The sequence below is a fragment of the Anabrus simplex genome, chromosome X, assembly GCF_040414725.1.
Source record: "Anabrus simplex isolate iqAnaSimp1 chromosome X, ASM4041472v1, whole genome shotgun sequence".
NCBI classification, from domain to species: Eukaryota; Metazoa; Arthropoda; class Insecta; order Orthoptera; family Tettigoniidae; genus Anabrus; species Anabrus simplex.
Window position 1 is genome coordinate 150042788 of NC_090279.1, and position 17558 is coordinate 150060345.

Here is a 17558-nt window from a genome sequence, read left to right on the forward strand (position 1 = left end):
AGGACCAGTTCCTCGCCCAGGTGGCCTCAACTGCTTTGCTGGACAGGGCCTTATAGGGATGGGAAGATTGGAAGGGATGGACAAGGAAGAGAGAAGGATGCGGTCATGGCCTTAAGTTAGGTACCATCCCGGCATTTGCCTCGAGAAGAAGTGGGAAACCACGGAAAATAATCTGAGGATGGCTGAGGTAGGAATAGAACACCCCTATACACAGCTGACCTCCCGAGGCTGAATGGATCCATTGCAATCCTCGTACCACTTCTCAAATTTCTTAGAAGAGCCGGGAATCGAACTGGGCCCTCCGTTGGTGGCGGCTAATCACAATAACCACCACACCACAGCCGCGGATATTATTATTATTATGATGATTTTGTTTTTCATATTGATTCTCTATGGACTGCGTGTTTAGAAGCAATCTAAATTTCAATGTATGTGTCTTGTTCGTCTATCGGCTTTGACATCCTGCCAGTATCTCTTGAGCCCATCCATCACCACTTTCTTCTGCTCCTCTGGTAAAGGCATCTCTGGTTTCTGTCTCCACCTGATAACTTTTCACCATCCTTCTGAAACTATCCCTGTTATTGACTTTATCCGCCGTAATGCCCACCTTTCTCGGATCTTTCTCACGCTCTTCGAACCATCTCAACTTAGACGCCTTTCGTTTTAGAAAATTCCACATTTTCTTAGTGAGTCGATCATCATTCATACGGAAGATGCGCCCATAAAACAGCAATCTTCTCTTTCTAATTGTTGTTGTTATCGTTTCCATATTATTGTTTATTGGTTTTCAGTCGAACCTACCCGGTGTTGCATTTGTTTGGAATTTTTATATTTTTACTAAGATGATCCCCACCTATTGCTAAGTCTAATAAAGTTTTTGATGTGATCTTCCAACAATTAAAAATATATAACTTCTACAATAATTGGTCTAACTGAATGAAATCAGACGGCATACATCCTGTTAGATGTCAAAATTACAGAGGTCTGGTAGGAAAATTTTAGTTTTTAGATGGCACTTCCTGATTTCTTTACGTGGTCCTAAACTTTTGATCTGTACTGTATGGAATGGTGTCAGAAAGGGTAGCCGATAGTAAAACATAGCCAACTCTACATGTGCAGCACTGTTCGCACACGTGGCTCCACAGGTGTGGGGAAAAACGCTAGAAGAATAGAAAAGTTCATCAATAAAGGTTTTCACAGCCGCAGATCTTATAATCACAGCAATAGAACCAGCTTTTGGGTGGTTAGGCCGTGTGCATAATGCAGAGTTTCGTCCAGACGTGCCATTTGGACTCATCAGCTGGAATGGCACGCCCCTCCAGGACTCTGCTTAGCAGAGGCAGACCAAACGGTGTGGCCCCGCCGAGTTAGCAAATCAAATTTGCTAACCTGCTAAAGGAGAAAAGATTTCTCCGTTCAAAAAAATGCTCCCCCATTGGAGATACAACATCAATAAAGGTTTTCACAGCCGCAGATCTTATAATCACAGCAATAGAACCAGCTTTTGGGTGGTTAGGCCGTGTGCATAATGCAGAGTTTCGTCCAGACGTGCCATTTGGACTCATCAGCTGGAATGGCACGCCCCTCCAGGACTCTGCTTAGCAGAGGCAGACCAAACGGTGTGGCCCCGCCGAGTTAGCAAATCAAATTTGCTAACCTGCTAAAGGAGAAAAGATTTCTCCGTTCAAAAAAATGCTCCCCCATTGGAGATACAACATCAATAAAGGTTTTCACAGCCGCAGATCTTATAATCACAGCAATAGAACCAGCTTTTGGGTGGTTAGGCCGTGTGCATAATGCAGAGTTTCGTCCAGACGTGCCATTTGGACTCATCAGCTGGAATGGCACGCCCCTCCAGGACTCTGCTTAGCAGAGGCAGACCAAACTGTGTGGCCCCGCCGAGTTAGCAAATCAAGTTTGCTAACCTGCTAAAGGAGAAAAGATTTCTCCGTTCAAAAAATGCTCCCCCATTGGAGATACAACATCAATAAAGGTTTTCACAGCCGCAGATCGCATTATGCACACGGCCTAACCACCCAAAAGCTGGTTCTATTGCTGTGATTAATAGAAAAGTTGTTTCAGATGTAAGTTCATTGCGAACCGTGATGCATTACACACACGTTTAAAATGCCTGAATTGTACCTTACTTCGGTTACCACAGACCTGTATTTAATAAAATTAATGTCAAGAAAAATGTAGAAGCTCCGTGGCTCAGGCGGCAGTGCGCCGGCCTCTCACCGCTGGGTTCCGTTGTTCAAATTCGGTCACTCCCTGCGAGATTTGTGCTGGACAAAGCGGAGGCAGGACAGGGTACTCCGGGTACTCCTGTTTTCCCTGTCATCTTTCATTCCATCTACACTCTCCGATATCATTTCTTTTCATCTGTCAGTCATTAATCATTGCCCCAGAGGAGTGCGACAGGCTTCGGCAGCCGGCACAATTCCTATCCTCGTCGCTAGAAGGTGGCTTCATTCGTCTCATTATATTTACACTAAAACGATCCCCAGCTATTGCTAAGTCTAATAAAGAATCTTGGTGGTAATGCATGCAATCAGCTAGGGTATATAGTACATTATATTTCAAAAAATTGTATGTTTTTGATGTGATCTTCCAACAATTAGAATGACTGGAAACAGGCTGTGGATTTTCATTAAGAAAAATGCTGAGTCGCCGCGCTGCCCTATTTAAACAGAAAATTTGCATATCTACCTGACCATGTTCAAGGCTGACCAGCTTCTTCAGGCCAGTTCAAAGCCAGATAGTCTCTTAATGTTACTAGCTGTTATTCGCCGCGTCTCTCGCGAGGATTTCGTAATATGATATAATTATTCCTTCCTCGGTACTGCACTAAGAATATCCCTAAATTACTACAAAAACTCACCAAAAAATTACGTTTCATTCGTCCCAGAACCTCCTTGTAAACCACGTTTCTGGATTGCCTTCTGTAGTTAAGACAATCAGGCTAGTGACAGAGCTAACTCTGAAACATGCGACATGGAACTTTACACGTGAAAAACAGTCCTCTCTCAAGTAGAATACAAAAATAAGTGTTTCTTTATTTGCAAAGGAGATTCTAAATGCCAATTTTCATGTCATTTACGTCTTCAGTTTTTGAGATATAGGTATCCTCATAAAAATAATTCAACTCCTTGTTCCCTTCTTTCCACCCACCACCCCCTTAAGCGGACTTTTAAAACACAAAAAGTACTTATTTCTTTATTCTGAAAGGAGATTCCAAATACCAATTTTCAGGTTTCAAAGGATTCAACCCCATTTCGCTCCTTTTCAACTCCCCCCTCTTTAATTGAATTTTTCGAAAATCGAAAAAGACTTGTTTCTTTATTTTTAAAGGAGACTAGCAAATGGATCCGTGCTTCGCTAAGATACAGTATTCTACGTTGTACACGGATATCGAAGTAAATTACTGAACATGCAGTGAATAAGATATTTTTAAATCGCTTGTCTCTTAGCGTTATCCAGAAACGATTCCCATACGTTATTTCCAATGTAAAGTGCGAGTTGCGGAGTTGTAATGATAACGGTAGGCTCAGTTGCCTACCGTTATTCACTATCGAGTAGGTAAGTTTTCATTACAATGGGAGGCCCCATTATCTACTACGTGGTCATAATCGATTTAGGGAGTTTTCTTTACAATGGCAGGTGCCTTTTCTCTTTCCAGACAGATTACAGTTGAGGAGTTTTTATTATAATAGCAGGACCTTCCCTACTTCTAGTCAAAATTGAGTTGTGCTGTTATCATTATAATGACAGTTCCTTTTCTTAATGACAGTCACACCGAATTGGTGAGTTTCTATTATAACAGCAAGGCCACTATGCCTAATGGCAGTCACATTTTAGATGGGTAAATTTGTTTATAATGGCGAGCACCCTTGCCTACTCCAAAACACAATCGGATAGGGGAGTTTTGAACAAAATTGCATGCCTCCTTGACTTTTGACAGTCAAATGGAGAAGAGAATTATAAATTACAAAGGTAATCCCTCCTTACTAATGCTAGTTACAAAGGAGTTGGAGAAAGATCCCATTCCTCCTGGCAGTCAAAGTCGATGTGGAGAGTAAAGATTACAATACCATACGCCCTCCTGCTGAGAGTCACTATCGTTGTAAAATATTAATTATAATGGCAATCACACCCTTCTACATCGCTACAAAACGACTTCAATGAATATAATATATTCGTATATCGATCTATATATTATGTATAATCTATATAAATAAAATCGTAACGACCGTGTGTCTGTACATTGATTATTTTGGCGAAATTTCCGTACAGTTATCCGTTTCAGGTGTAATAATGACCATCTGCATCATTTTTAGCTTTGGTGTCTGTTTGTCTGTCTGTTTGTCTGTTTGTCTGTTTGTCTGTTTGTCTGTTTGTCTGTCCTTCTATAACTTGAAAACTACTGGATATATTTCCACCAAACTTCATATTTAGAATCCACCTGTCCTTGGGTAGGTTTTAGCGCAAATATCGTTTCTAAATCCCTGAAATGAATGGGGATTTTTACGAAACCGAAACCGTGATTTTGCACTCCCTCAAAGTATACACAACCGAACTTAATGGAAATCTACCTGCCTTAATGAAAATTAATTTCTAAAGATTTTTCTCATGTACATCATTTCGATAATAGGATTTAATAAGGGAGATATCATTAACGGACCGTTTTTCGGTACAAATCCCAGCGGACTTTACGCAAAAGCGGGTGCGTGTAAAGCGTATTTCTTACAACTTGAAAACTACTGAAGATATTTGAACCAAACTTTATATATAGCATCCATCTGTCCAAGGGTAGGTTTCCTTGGTGTTTGTTTGTTTGTTTGTTTGTTTGTTTGTTTGTTTGTCTGTTGGTCTGTTTGTCTTTCTATAACTTGAAAACTACTGGATATATTTCCACCAAACTTCATATTTAGAATCCACCTGTCCTTGGATAGGTTTTAGGGCAAATATTGTTTCTAAATCCCTGAACTAATTGGGGGTTTATACGAAACCGAAACCGTGATTTTGCACTCCCTCAAAATATACACAACCAAACTTAATGGAAATCTACCTGCCTTAATGGAAATTAATTTCTAAACCTTTTTTTCTCATGTGCATCATTTCGATACCAGGATTAATAACGGAGATATCATCAACGGACCGTTTTTCGGTACAAGTCCCGCCGGACTTAACGCAAGAGCGGGTGCGCCTAAAGCGTACTTCTTACAACTTGAAAACTACTGAGATATTTGAACCAAACTTTATATTTAGCATCCACCCCTCCAAGGGTAGGTTTTAAGGTTTATACCATTTCAAATTCCCGTAATGGACTGGGGTTTTATAGGGGACCGAAATGGTGATTTTTACTCTCCCACAATATATAAAGTACAAGACCAAGCTGACTGGAAATCGATCAAACTGTTTGGAAATCCAATTCTAATTTCTTTTTCTCATATGCATTTTTCAACGAGAGGATTAATAAGGCAGATAACATGAAAGGTCGGTTTTCAGGCTAAATCTAGCGGACATAGCCCGAAAGGTATTATACGTGGAGCAGATTCCTTATCTATCTAGATAAATGATATCGTAACGACCGTGTGTCTGTGCATTGACTATTTTGGCGAAATTTTCGTACAGCTTTCCGTTTAAGGGGTAATAATGACCACCTGCATATTTCTTAGCTATAGTTTCCTGGAAGTCCTAAATTTTACCCCCCCCCTCGCCCAAAATCAAGATTGCCTCACAATCTGCCACACGAGCTCAAAAATTGAAATTAAGCAAATTTATACGTTTTAACCGGTAACCTAAGGAAAACTTCCAAGATCTTTAAATATTTCACTTTTCATGCAGAATAATTTCGAAATATAGGCAATTTAATGACGGTGCAGACCTTCGTTTCGAGGTATTTCGTTGCTAAACGGTGAGTCCTGTGACAAAACGGATGGCACGATCTCCGTTCAGTTTCGAGTGATCTACAACTTTGGTCCTGTGATATTTTGTCATCTCTCTCTCTCTCTTATAGGGTAGATTTGGCTGTATACTTAGATGGTTCGTAAATTTTGTGCTTTTTACACATGTATTACTTAGTTTGACACACATATATTAAAGGTAGAGTAATCGAATTTGGAATGCACATTTACACGACCAATGGCTATACGCGAACCCAATTTCATGATTCTAGCTTCCACATAATTATGTTTAATATAGTGTAAAATATTAAAAATGTACTCTAATTTCACCCCAATCACATATCGTAACTCAATCGAACCCATAAATGTGTGAGATACGAGAAAATGTTTTAACACCAAACATGTAGAGCGATGAAAGGGACGTCTGAGGGTTTAAACCGTTTGTTGGTATGATGTACCGTTTAGGAGCAGTAAATCTCGAAAAGAAGGTTTGCACTTTCAAACGTGCCCATGCTTATCTGTCATCTATATAAATATAATCGCAACGACCGTCTGTCTATACATTGGCTATTTTTGGCGGAATTTCCGTACAGTTATCCGTTTCAGTTGTATTACTGACCATCTGCATATTTCTTAACTTTGGTGTCTGTTTGTCGGTTTGATTGTATGAGTTTATATAACTTGAAAACTACTGAATATATTTCTACCAAACTTGATATTTAGAATCCACCTGTCCTTGTGTATGTTTTAGGGCCAATATTATTTCTGAATACCTACATTTACTGGGGGTTTATCCGAAACCGGAACCATTATTTTGCACTTCCTCAAAATATGCACATCCAAAATTAATCGAAATCTACAATCCTTAATGGAAATCCATTTCTAAAACGTTTCTTCTCATGTGAATTTTTCGACAGGGGGATTAATAAGTGAGAAATCATGAATGGTTGGTTTTGCAGGTTAAGTCCAGCGGACGTGGCCAAAATGTGTTGTACGTGGAGCAGATTCCTTATCTATCTATATAAATAGAATGGTAACAACTGTGTGTGCCTGTACATTGACTATTTTGGTGAAATGTTCGTACAGATACCCGTTTGAGGGGTAATAATGATCTTCTGCATATTTTTTGGTTTAATTTCCTGAATGACATAATTTTTACCCCCTCACCCAAAATCCAGTTTGCAGCATAATCTGCCAGATAAGCAAGAACATTGAAATTTGGCAAAATTATACGTTTCAGCCTGTAACGAACGAAAAACTTCACAGATCTTTAAATTTTCATTTTTTAATCCCCGAAGAATATCGAAATATGGAAGCAATTTTAATGACGGTGCAGACCTTCGTTTCGAGGTATTTTGTGGGATGAACGGGAAGTCCTATCACATAACGGATGGCACAATCTTCGTTGAATTAGGAGTGATCTTCAACCTTGGTCTTATGACATTTTGTCGTGTCTGTATCGCTTATACGTTAGATTCGTCTCTATTTCTCGATTTTAAGTAAATTTGGACTATTTACCTATATAATTCATACCTTCAATCACTTACAGGAAAGATAGTATGATAAAACTCTACACGAACCTTGGCCTACCCAGTACCCATATGTGAGCCAAATGCTATGTCACATAATTATCCGAAAAGTAATGCAATGTAAGATAATCTTACACAAATTTCAACCTATTCAACGTTTTTGACTCAATCTGACCCATGAATAGATGAGATGCGAGAAAATATCATAGGGCCAGCCATTTAGATCGCTAAATACTGCGCCTTACGGTACAATCCTTTGTCAATATGACGTACCGTTTAGCAGCAGTTAATCTGTAAATGAAGGTCTGCAATATTGTAAACATGCATATACTTCCGTATGTCCATCTATATATATTCATTGATTTGTGGCGATAGAGAAAGGGTGTGTCTGCTATTGTAATCAGTACTCCGTACACTGACTTTGACTGCTGGCAGTAGGAATGGAGTCCTTCTTCAACTCCTGTGTAAATGGCATTAGTAAAGAGGGCCTACTATTTTAATGAGTAATTCACTTCTCGATTTGTCTTGCAGAAGGCAAGGGATCATGCAGTTTTGTTCGAAAGTCCCCTACCCTATTGTGTTTGGCTCTAGGCCAGGGTGCCCGCTGTTATAAACAAATGTTCCAATCTAAAATTTGACTAGCATTAGGCATAGTGGCCTGCTATTTTCATGGAAACTCACTAATTCTGTGTGACTGGCAGTAAGCTGGCTGGCGGCAGTAAAAAGGGCCTGTCATTATAATGATAACTGCACAACTCAATTTTGACTGGTGGTATGGAAGTTGCCTATTATTATAATAAAAACTCCTCAACTGTAATCTGTCTGAAAGTAGGAAATGGGTCTGCCATTGTAACTAAAACTCCCCAAATCGATTGTGACCGCGCAGTAGGCAATGGGACCTGCAATTATAATGTAAACTTGCCAACTCGATTGTGAATGGCAGTAGGCAAGTGAGCCTGCCGTTATCATCACAACTCCGCAACCCTCACTTTACATTGGAAACAACGTATGGGGACCTCCCCATGCTATTTCTCGGATAAAGCTAAGAGACATGCAATTTTAAAACAATCTCATTTACTGCATGCCCAGTATTTACGTCGATATCCCTATACAATGTAGAATACCGTAGCGAAGCACGGGTACATTTGCTAGTATATAATATATTATATATTATATATCTCTCCCTCATTCTCCACAACCTGATGGTTGGTGGGTAGCATGACTGTCCTCGTCCAACGACCTTCTATCCTGAGCCAGCTGCTTGATTAGTTGATATGGACGTTGCTCTTTAATGCCATCGAGGAACCCTGCTCTTTGTCGTCCTCTTCTAGTCTCTCCTTCCAGTGGTGCACCATGATGAATGCTGGAGTAAATTACCTATCTAACTACACCTTCTTTTCGCGATCATTTCCTCTGTACTGATGGTTTCTTCAGCTCTCTTGAGAACTTCTTCATTTGTTAGCCTTGTGAGTCCGGGAAATTCGTAACATTCGACGCCAGCACCACATTTCAAATGCATCTATTCTTTTCTTATCAGCCTTTAATAGAGCTCAGGTTTCAGAGCCATAGGTCGCAATGCTCCAGATTAAGCTCTTAATGAAATGCTTTCTTACTGGTAGAGATATTGCCTTGGAAGTCAACAGGCCTTCTTTTGTGTTGACACTTCTTTAGCCTGGGCTATTCGAGAACGGACGTCCTTTTCACACCTATATTATATATCGATATATATAGATCGATATACGAAGCCTGTGCATGTTTACAATATTGCAAACCTTCATGTACAGATTAACTGCTGCTAAACGATACGTCACATTGACAAACGGATTATATGATAGGACGCCTCATTTAGCTGCCTAAATGGCTGGTCCCATGATATTTTCTCCTATCTCATCCATTCGTGGGTAAGAATGAGTTAGAAACGTTGAATAGGGTGAAATTTGGGTGAAGTCTTCTCACAGTGCATTACTTTAGGATACTCATGTGACAGCTACAAACATAGAATTTGGCTTACATATGGAAACTGGGTGGACGAATCTTGTGTAGAATTAGATGATTATATCTTTCGTATAAATGATTCAAACTATGAATTATACGTGTACAAAGTGCAAAATGTACGTACAATCGAGAAATAGTGACAAATCTAACGTATAGGGAACAGAGATACAACAAAACGTCATAGGACCAAATTTTAGATCACTCCAAATAGAAAGGCGATTTTGCCATCCGTCTTGTGATACGACTTCCCGTTTAACCACGAGATACCTCGAAATGCAAGTCCGCATCGACATTAAAATTACCTCAATATTTCGATATTTTTCGGGGGTGAAAAGTGAATTTTTTTTTGCTAGTTGCTTTACGGCGCACCGACACAGATAGGCCTTATGGCGACGATGGGACAGGAAAGGGCTAGAAGTGGGAAGGGCTGCCGACAGTGGGGTTCGAACCTACTAGCTCCCGAATACTGAATACTGGCCGCACTTAAGTGACTGCAGCTATCGAGCTCGGTAATGAAATACTTAAAGATCTTGGAAGCTTTCCGCCGGTTATAGGATAATACATATAATTTTTCCAAATTTCAATATTCTAACTCGTCTGGAAGATTGTGCCGGAATCTTCCTCGTGCGGCAGAGGGGATAAAAATGAGGACTTTCGGAAAACTAAAGCTAACAAGTAATCAGATGATCATCATTACACATGAAACCGATTACTGCACGAAAATTTTCGCCAAAATAGTCAGTGTGCAGCCACAGGGTCGTTATGATTTTACTTATTTAGATAAGGATTCTATTCCACGTACAACACCTTTTGGGCTATGTCTGCTAGACTTAGCCTGCAAAACTGACCGTTCATGTTGTCTCCTTTATTAATCCTCCTATCGAAAAATTACACCTGGGAAAAAAGTTTTAGAAATGGATTTCCATCAAGGTTGGTCGATTGCCAGTTAGGTTGTGGGAGAGTATATTGTGGGAGAGTAAAAATCACTGTTTAGGCTCCCTATAAAACCGCCAGTTCATTCCGGGAATTTAACATGGTATGGACCTAAACACCTACCTTTGGACAGGTGGATGCTAAATTTGAAGTTTGGTTGAAATATATTCAGTAGTGTTCCAGTTATAAGAAACAAGCTTTATACACAACCGCTCTTCAGTTAAGTCCGGTGGGACTTGTACCGAAAAACGGTCCGTTAATGATATCTCTCTTATTAATCCTCCTATCGAAATGATGCACAGGAGAAACAAAGTTTAGAAAATGATTTTCATTAAGGCAGGCAGATTTCCGTTAAGTTTGGTTGCGTATATTTTGTGGGAGTGCAGAATCATGATTTTGGTTTCGTATACACCCCCAGTCAGTTCAGGGAGTTAGAAACAATATTGGCCCTAAAACCTACCCAAGGACAGGTGGATTCTTAATATGAAGTTTGGTAGAAGTATATCCCGTGGTTCTGAAGTTATAGACAAACAGACAAACAAACAGACAACACAGCAAAAAAAATACTCCGATGGTCATTATTACACTTGAAACGGATAACTGTACGGAAATTTCGCCAAAATAGTTAATGTACAGACACACGGTCGTTATGATTTTATTTATACAGATTGCAAACACCAACGTTTACGCTGTAACATATTCACTTTTGATGTATACTCATTTTAAAAATTGACGTCAACTCCACTTCTTTTAACCTCCTTAAGTGGATTTTCCAGATGCAAAAAATACATTTATCTTTATTTTTAAAGTAGATTCCGTGTACCAATTTTCACGCTGTAACATCTTCAATTCATGGATTCAACCATATTTTCACTTATTTTTACCCTTAAGTGAATTTTCTGAAAATAAAAAATACACAGGTTTCTTTATTTTTAGAGAAGATTCCAAATACCAATTTTCACATCTTTAAACTATTTAGTTTTTGAGACACAGATGTCTTCATTTTAAAAATTCACCCACCTTTTCACCCCCTTAGCGATGGAATCTCCTAAAATCCTTCCTTAGTGAGCGCCTACACTGTACTATAAATGTATCCCCAAAATTTCATGTCTTTATGTCCAGTAGGTTTGGCTCAGCGATGATGAATCTGTTAGTCAGGACAGGTTTTATTTTATATATACATAGAGATGATAGAGGAACTTCGAAATTTTAGTCTTCGGATTCCCGTAGCATCAGAAATGTCATAGAAGATAAGAAAGTCAGAATTGCTGTTTACCCTCCAGTAAATTAAAGCTCGTAGGTGGCCTTGGCTTGAGAGCGAAGTGTTAATCAGGACACACAGACGAACATCAGCAATTTAAAATGGAACAAGCGTGTTCAGGAAATAAGGTACAAGAATACAGAGCCTTGTGATTTATCCGCAGATCTCTACTGGGAGCTGGAAAGACAGCAGTTCAAACGGCCTTAGTACGACCAATACTGTTGTACGGGCTTCCTCCCTGGCATTCCTCTGCAGTGGAGAAAATGACGAAACTAGAGGAAGTTCAACGTCAAGCAGAAAGGCTCAATACGCGCAAAAACTATCTATAAAAGTAAAAAAAGTATTGGGAGGTAGGAACTATTCTTTGACTTTGGTTGAGTTCTTTATATGGTGGAAAGTATTTGAAATGGCCATATCTCAAAAGAGTGTTTCTGTAGTTATGCTTATGCAGGGTGTATGTGTGATTATGTTACAAACTTTCAGGTATGATCGAGGACGACAAATGGATCAGTTTGAGATAAGGAACCATATTCCGGAAACGATCGAGTCAAAAGTTAAGCAAAATTCCACTAATCATTTAAGTCCGTTTACCTGCACAAGTTTCACAAGTTGTTCCATTTACAACAAATATTCGGAATGGCGTCCCCCTGAGACGATGCAGGCATGGCAACGTCGAACAAAGTTGTGTCGTTTGAAGAGCGTCGCAGGCACCGAGAATGCTTGCCAAGAGATCTTCTTCAGTCTCGACAGGTGTTCTATACATAAGGCTTTTCACATGCCGCCTCAAGAAGAAAAGTCAAGTGGGGGTGAGATCAGGTGAACGAGTAGGCCATGAAGCAAGACCTCCTCTTCCTATCCACTTTGCAGAGAATATCTGATCCAGGATCATTAATAACTTTTGACTCGATCGTTTCCGGACTATGGTTCCTTATATCAAATTGATCCATTCGCCATCCTCCATCATCTCTGAAACTGTGTAACATCATCACGGACACACCTTGTAACATCCTAAGCAGTCGCTCAACACTTGTTAGACTCCGAGGATTGCATTTAAGGACCATGATGGTTGTAACGAAATTATACATTTGATACTGTCCACAGTTTTCCAGCTCTCTTTTCCTCATTTTGTTTAACACATATTCTATATCTGTTTAAGGATTTGGAAGATGAAGCAGAGTATACCTGGAATACGTCCATTGAGTCCGAAGTTGGAAGCCGCATCCAGAAAGAATATTAACGAGGTTCCCGAGAGAAGACAAGAGGATCTGGCTCGCATTCGGGAGTGGATTCTGACACAGCCTCATCTTACAGCGAGAACAGGTGAACTAGTCATGACACACACAGGCAGGGTCTCTCGTATAAACTCACACCGAAACCACTGTGTTTGCACTCTGCGCTACAGCAGCTGCCTCAGCCGAACTTAAGTCGCGCTCATCCGCCCTGCCTTAAACGCGTGTACAATCTTTTATGAAATATTACCTTTTAAAAGATACTGGAAGTGTTGTCCTTCCTGGGTTATACAGGAATTGTATCTGGTAACCACATTCTGGCTGACGAGAGTGAGTTCTACCACTGTAATGTTTCTGATTTCATTCGTAATGTTTTCTTTCAGTTCCTAGAGTGTGTGAGAATTTGTTGGTTAACAGTTTTTCTTTCAGTTTATCCCACAAGTAAAAATCACACACTGTTAGATCTGGAGAACGAGGGGGAAATAGACCAGCACTGATCACTCTGTCTGCAAACACTTCCGAGATTATATGAAGGGAATCTTCTGCTGTATGATGAGATGTTGAATCTTGTTGAAACCACCCACGTAATATTTCTCCTTCCGTTAACTGGTGGAAGAACGGCTACAAAATGTCATATTGGTACCTCTCTTAATTTCCTGTCATCTAAAAAAAAAAAATAGGCCCAATTATTCGTCTTGCACTAACAGCACACCAAACACCAATCTTCCTATCATAATGAAGGACTTCATGAATACCATTAATATTTTCTACACACCAATAGCGAGTGTTATGACTGTTCGCACGACCATTAAGATTAAACCAGAAATTTTACATTCGAAAATACGGTGTTGCAATGATAACAGTCTCACCATGTTAACAGCTGAGATTCAGACTGGCGACTCATGCTTGCCAGGTCGAACACGTGCAGACTGCTTGCAAAGTGTCAAGAACTTCTTCTTCTTCTTCTTGCGTTACGGCCTCTGTAGGACCACGGACAGCTCCTTCACGGATTGCATTTTCTTCTTCTCCTCCCAGAACCTCTTCATCCTTTCTCTTCTTCTCTCCCGCTCTTCTTCCGAGATATTCAGTATCCTCTTCTCTTGTCTACTCCACTGGTGACTCTCAATCCTTTTCCTGTATCCATCCCTATCATTGATCTCTGGCATATTAGTCGGTATGTACTTGCTTTTCCAATTTTCCTTTTCTTCCACCTTGATCCCCAATTCTGACCAATCTTTCCGGAGTTCAACTACCCACTTGGTTCCTGTCTTTCCTCGTGTCCTCGCTGTTGTTTCCCATACTCTTTTCGTCATTCTATCCATATTCATCCTGATTACATGTCCCGCAAACCGTGCTCTTTTCAGTCTGATTTCTTCTGAGATTGTCCTCATGTTCCGGTATAGTTCTTCCCTGGGTCTCCTCATCCATCTCTCACCTCCTCTCTTAGGGCCTAGTATTTTCCTCAATATTTTTCTCTCTTCTTTCTCTAGTTGTTCCGCACCATTTCTTCCTAGTGCTATTGTCTCAGCAGCATATAATACAGCATTTCTCACCGTTGCCTTGTAATGTCTGATCTTTGCGTCTGTAGATATATTCTTTTTATTGTATATATCTCTGGTCATACAGAAGGCTGATCGCATCTTCTTTATCCTCTCTGTTATTCCCTCATTACTCCTATTCCTTCCTGTTATAAATTCTCCTAGGTACTTGAATTTGTCCACCTTTTGTACGGTGCCTTCCGGTGTTGTCCAATCCTCAGTGGTATTCAATGTCTTTGTCTTGTTGTAGGCGATCCTCAGTCCTACCCTTCCGGCTATATTGCTTAAGTTGTTGAGTTGTGTCTTTGCATCTTCTTCTGTCTCACTTACTATAGCTATGTCGTCCGCAAAGGCTAAACAATCTACTTGGGCCCTATTGTCCTTTTTGTCCCCAACATGCGTCTTTGGTATTCCCATTGTCTCATTCATTGTTCTCCACTGTCTGATGACTTCATCCAGAGCTATGTTGAACAACATTGGTGATAATCCATCCCCTTGTTTGACACCAGTGTTGATATCAAATTCTTCAGAGAGTACTCCTCTGAATCTCACCCTTGCCTTTGTGTCTGATAGAATTTCCATTATGAGTTCATGTGTAGTGCCATCTAATCCTCTGTTCTTCAGGATTCTTCCAAGAGTTTGTCTGTCGATGGAGTCATATGCCTTAGTGAAATCTACAAAGGTTACCACCGTTTTTTTGTTCTTTAAGGCCCTATGTTCTATCAGTTGTTTCAGTATAAATATCTGTTCTATGCATCCTCTTCCCTTCCTAAATCCTGCTTGGTAGTCTCCAATTGTACTTTCTAACTGTTCTTCCAGTCTATTGAGCAGGACTTTCGACAACACCTTATAGCCAATCTCTAGTAGCGAAATTCCTCTATAGTTGTTTGCATCCCTCTTGTCCCCCTTCTTATGTATTGGTATTATGATCGCATTCTTCCATCCTTCTGGTAACTTCTTTGTTCTCCAAATCTGGCCGATGATGTTGGTCATGTTGTCTACTGCCTTGTCACCTCCCCACTTAATCATCTCAGCTGATATTCCATCTTCTCCGGTTGCTTTGTTATTCTTTAGATCGCTTATGGCCTGTGCGACTTCATCTCTAGTTGGAGGACATGACTCTCTCTCTTCTGTGTTTGTCCCCAGCTCCAGCTCTTCTTCAGGTGGTTCACAGTTTAACAGGTCATGAAAGTATTCTGCAAGTATCCTACAGTTCTCCTTCGCACTAACTGCCAGATCCCCATTCTTATCTCTTATAAAGAGTTCTCTGCCTTTATATCCACTCAGGCTCTTTTTGAATTTCCCAAAAAAGTCTCTACTATTGTTTTTCCTGAAGTTGTTTTCAATTTCATCCAATTCCTGCTTCATCCTGTGTCTTTTGGTCCATCTTATGGTTCTGGCTGTTTCCTTCCTTACTCGTAGGAAAACTTCCCATTTTTCCAGGTTCTTCTTAATGCTCCAGTCTCTCCAGGCTTTCCTGCGATTCTCAACCGCTTCCTCACAGTCCGTATTCCACCACCAGTGTTTCTTTTTCTTTTCTTCCTTTCCCCATATTTCAGCCTGTTTCCTCATATTCAGCTTCATGTCATCCCATCCATTGCCAGTTTCTATTCCTTCCTCGTATTTGGATCGATTGTGCCGTAATTTGTCTCTGTCTATATTTATTTTTCCAGTTGGTCTACTTGTCTGTGGCAGTCTACCCCTGTGCGGAATCCAAAGGCACTTGATTTCTGTAAGATAGTGATCTGATTCTATTCTTGTGTTCTTTCTGACCTTTGTGTTCATAATCTCTTTAGTGTTTGTCCGATTGATTGCCACATGGTCAATCTGGAATTCCCCAATGTGGGTGCATGGGCTTGCCCATGTCTTTTTCTTATTCGGTTTGGCCCTGAAGTGAGTTGTCATAAGTCTCATTCTGTGTTCTCGACATAGTTCAATTAACCTTTCTCCGTTTTTGTTCGTCCTCTTGTGTGCTGGGTACTCGCCTACTATCCCCTTATGTTGCTTCTCCCTCCCTACCTGTGCATTATAATCACCTACAAGTATCTTTACTTGTCTGTGTGGTATGCTTTTCAGTGTATCATCCAGTTCTTCCCAGAAAATGTCTACAGCTTTCTTGTCTTTTCTGTTCTTGTCATTGGTAGGCGCATGTCCATTTACTATGGTATATTTTTTGTTCCCTGCTCGAATTGATAACGTGGAAATCCTTTCAGACCTACTCTTCATTTCAATTATACCATCCTCATACCTCTTGTCTATTATGAATCCTGTACCAAAGCATGTAGGTGTGTGTCTTCCTTTTCCCACTCTGATTCCTGGTTTCCCTTTCAGCACTATGAAGCCTTCTGACTCCACTGTGTCTTCATCACTATATCTTGTTTCTTGCATGGCTAGTATCCCAATGTTTCTTTCTCTCATCTCATCTATTACCTGTTTAAGTTTACCAGTCTTTGTCATTGTCTGTACATTTATGGTCCCCATCCTGAAAATCTTTTTCGTTTTGATCCTTTTGGAGGTTCTTGGGAGCTCCGACTCTTCCCATTCGCACATTCTGGCAGGTCCCCCAGAATCCGAATGCCTGCTTGCGTCAACTTTGGTTGACGGGGGATTGTCCCCCTGGGGTAATCTCAATTCTACAGTGCGATCCATTCCATGAGCTAAAAGGAATGTTTGTTGGGACAGCTCGGGACTGTCCAATTATACGACTGAGGTTGTTAGCCCCAGAAGATGAAATAAGAGCTTGATGTTCAGCTCAGGCTGGCATTTCCTCCAAACCTCACGCTTCGGTTTTCCCGCCGGTACTCGGGTGGCTGACTGCAGTGGTTTCCCACTGGGCGATGGGTGCGCCACGTCCCTACGCCACGAGTGTCAAGAACTATGCGCGCGCCTCCCATTCTGCAGCTGCCGTAGCGCAGAGTACAAACACAGTGCGTTCGGTCTGGGTTTATATGAGCGACCCTCTACTTATACTTGTTCGACAATCAAAGACAACACTTCACTGATTAGAAGCAATCAACTGGCCACTCCTCCCAGCCATACATGGATATGTAGTCCATTAGAACAGTCTTCGCTGTGTTCACTTTCCTATAGTGATAAATAGAGGAAAAGGGACCATACCGTACCGGACTATAGGAATGTATGTTTATATGACGTAACTACGCACTCCT

At 40.6% G+C, this 17558-nt stretch overlaps 1 protein-coding gene across 1 annotated transcript in view; it reads left to right on the top strand.

Moving 5' to 3' along the window:
• The first annotated feature begins 12784 nt into the window (after window positions 1-12784).
• The window catches only part of LOC136886087 (retinol-binding protein pinta), a 38734-nt gene continuing 33960 nt past the window's right edge, over window positions 12785-17558 (top strand). The window contains exon 1 of the mRNA XM_068230500.1: window positions 12785-12944. Within this exon, the coding sequence (XP_068086601.1) occupies window positions 12791-12944 (154 nt within the window). The 5' untranslated portion in view covers window positions 12785-12790. The remainder of the gene's footprint in view (window positions 12945-17558) is intronic.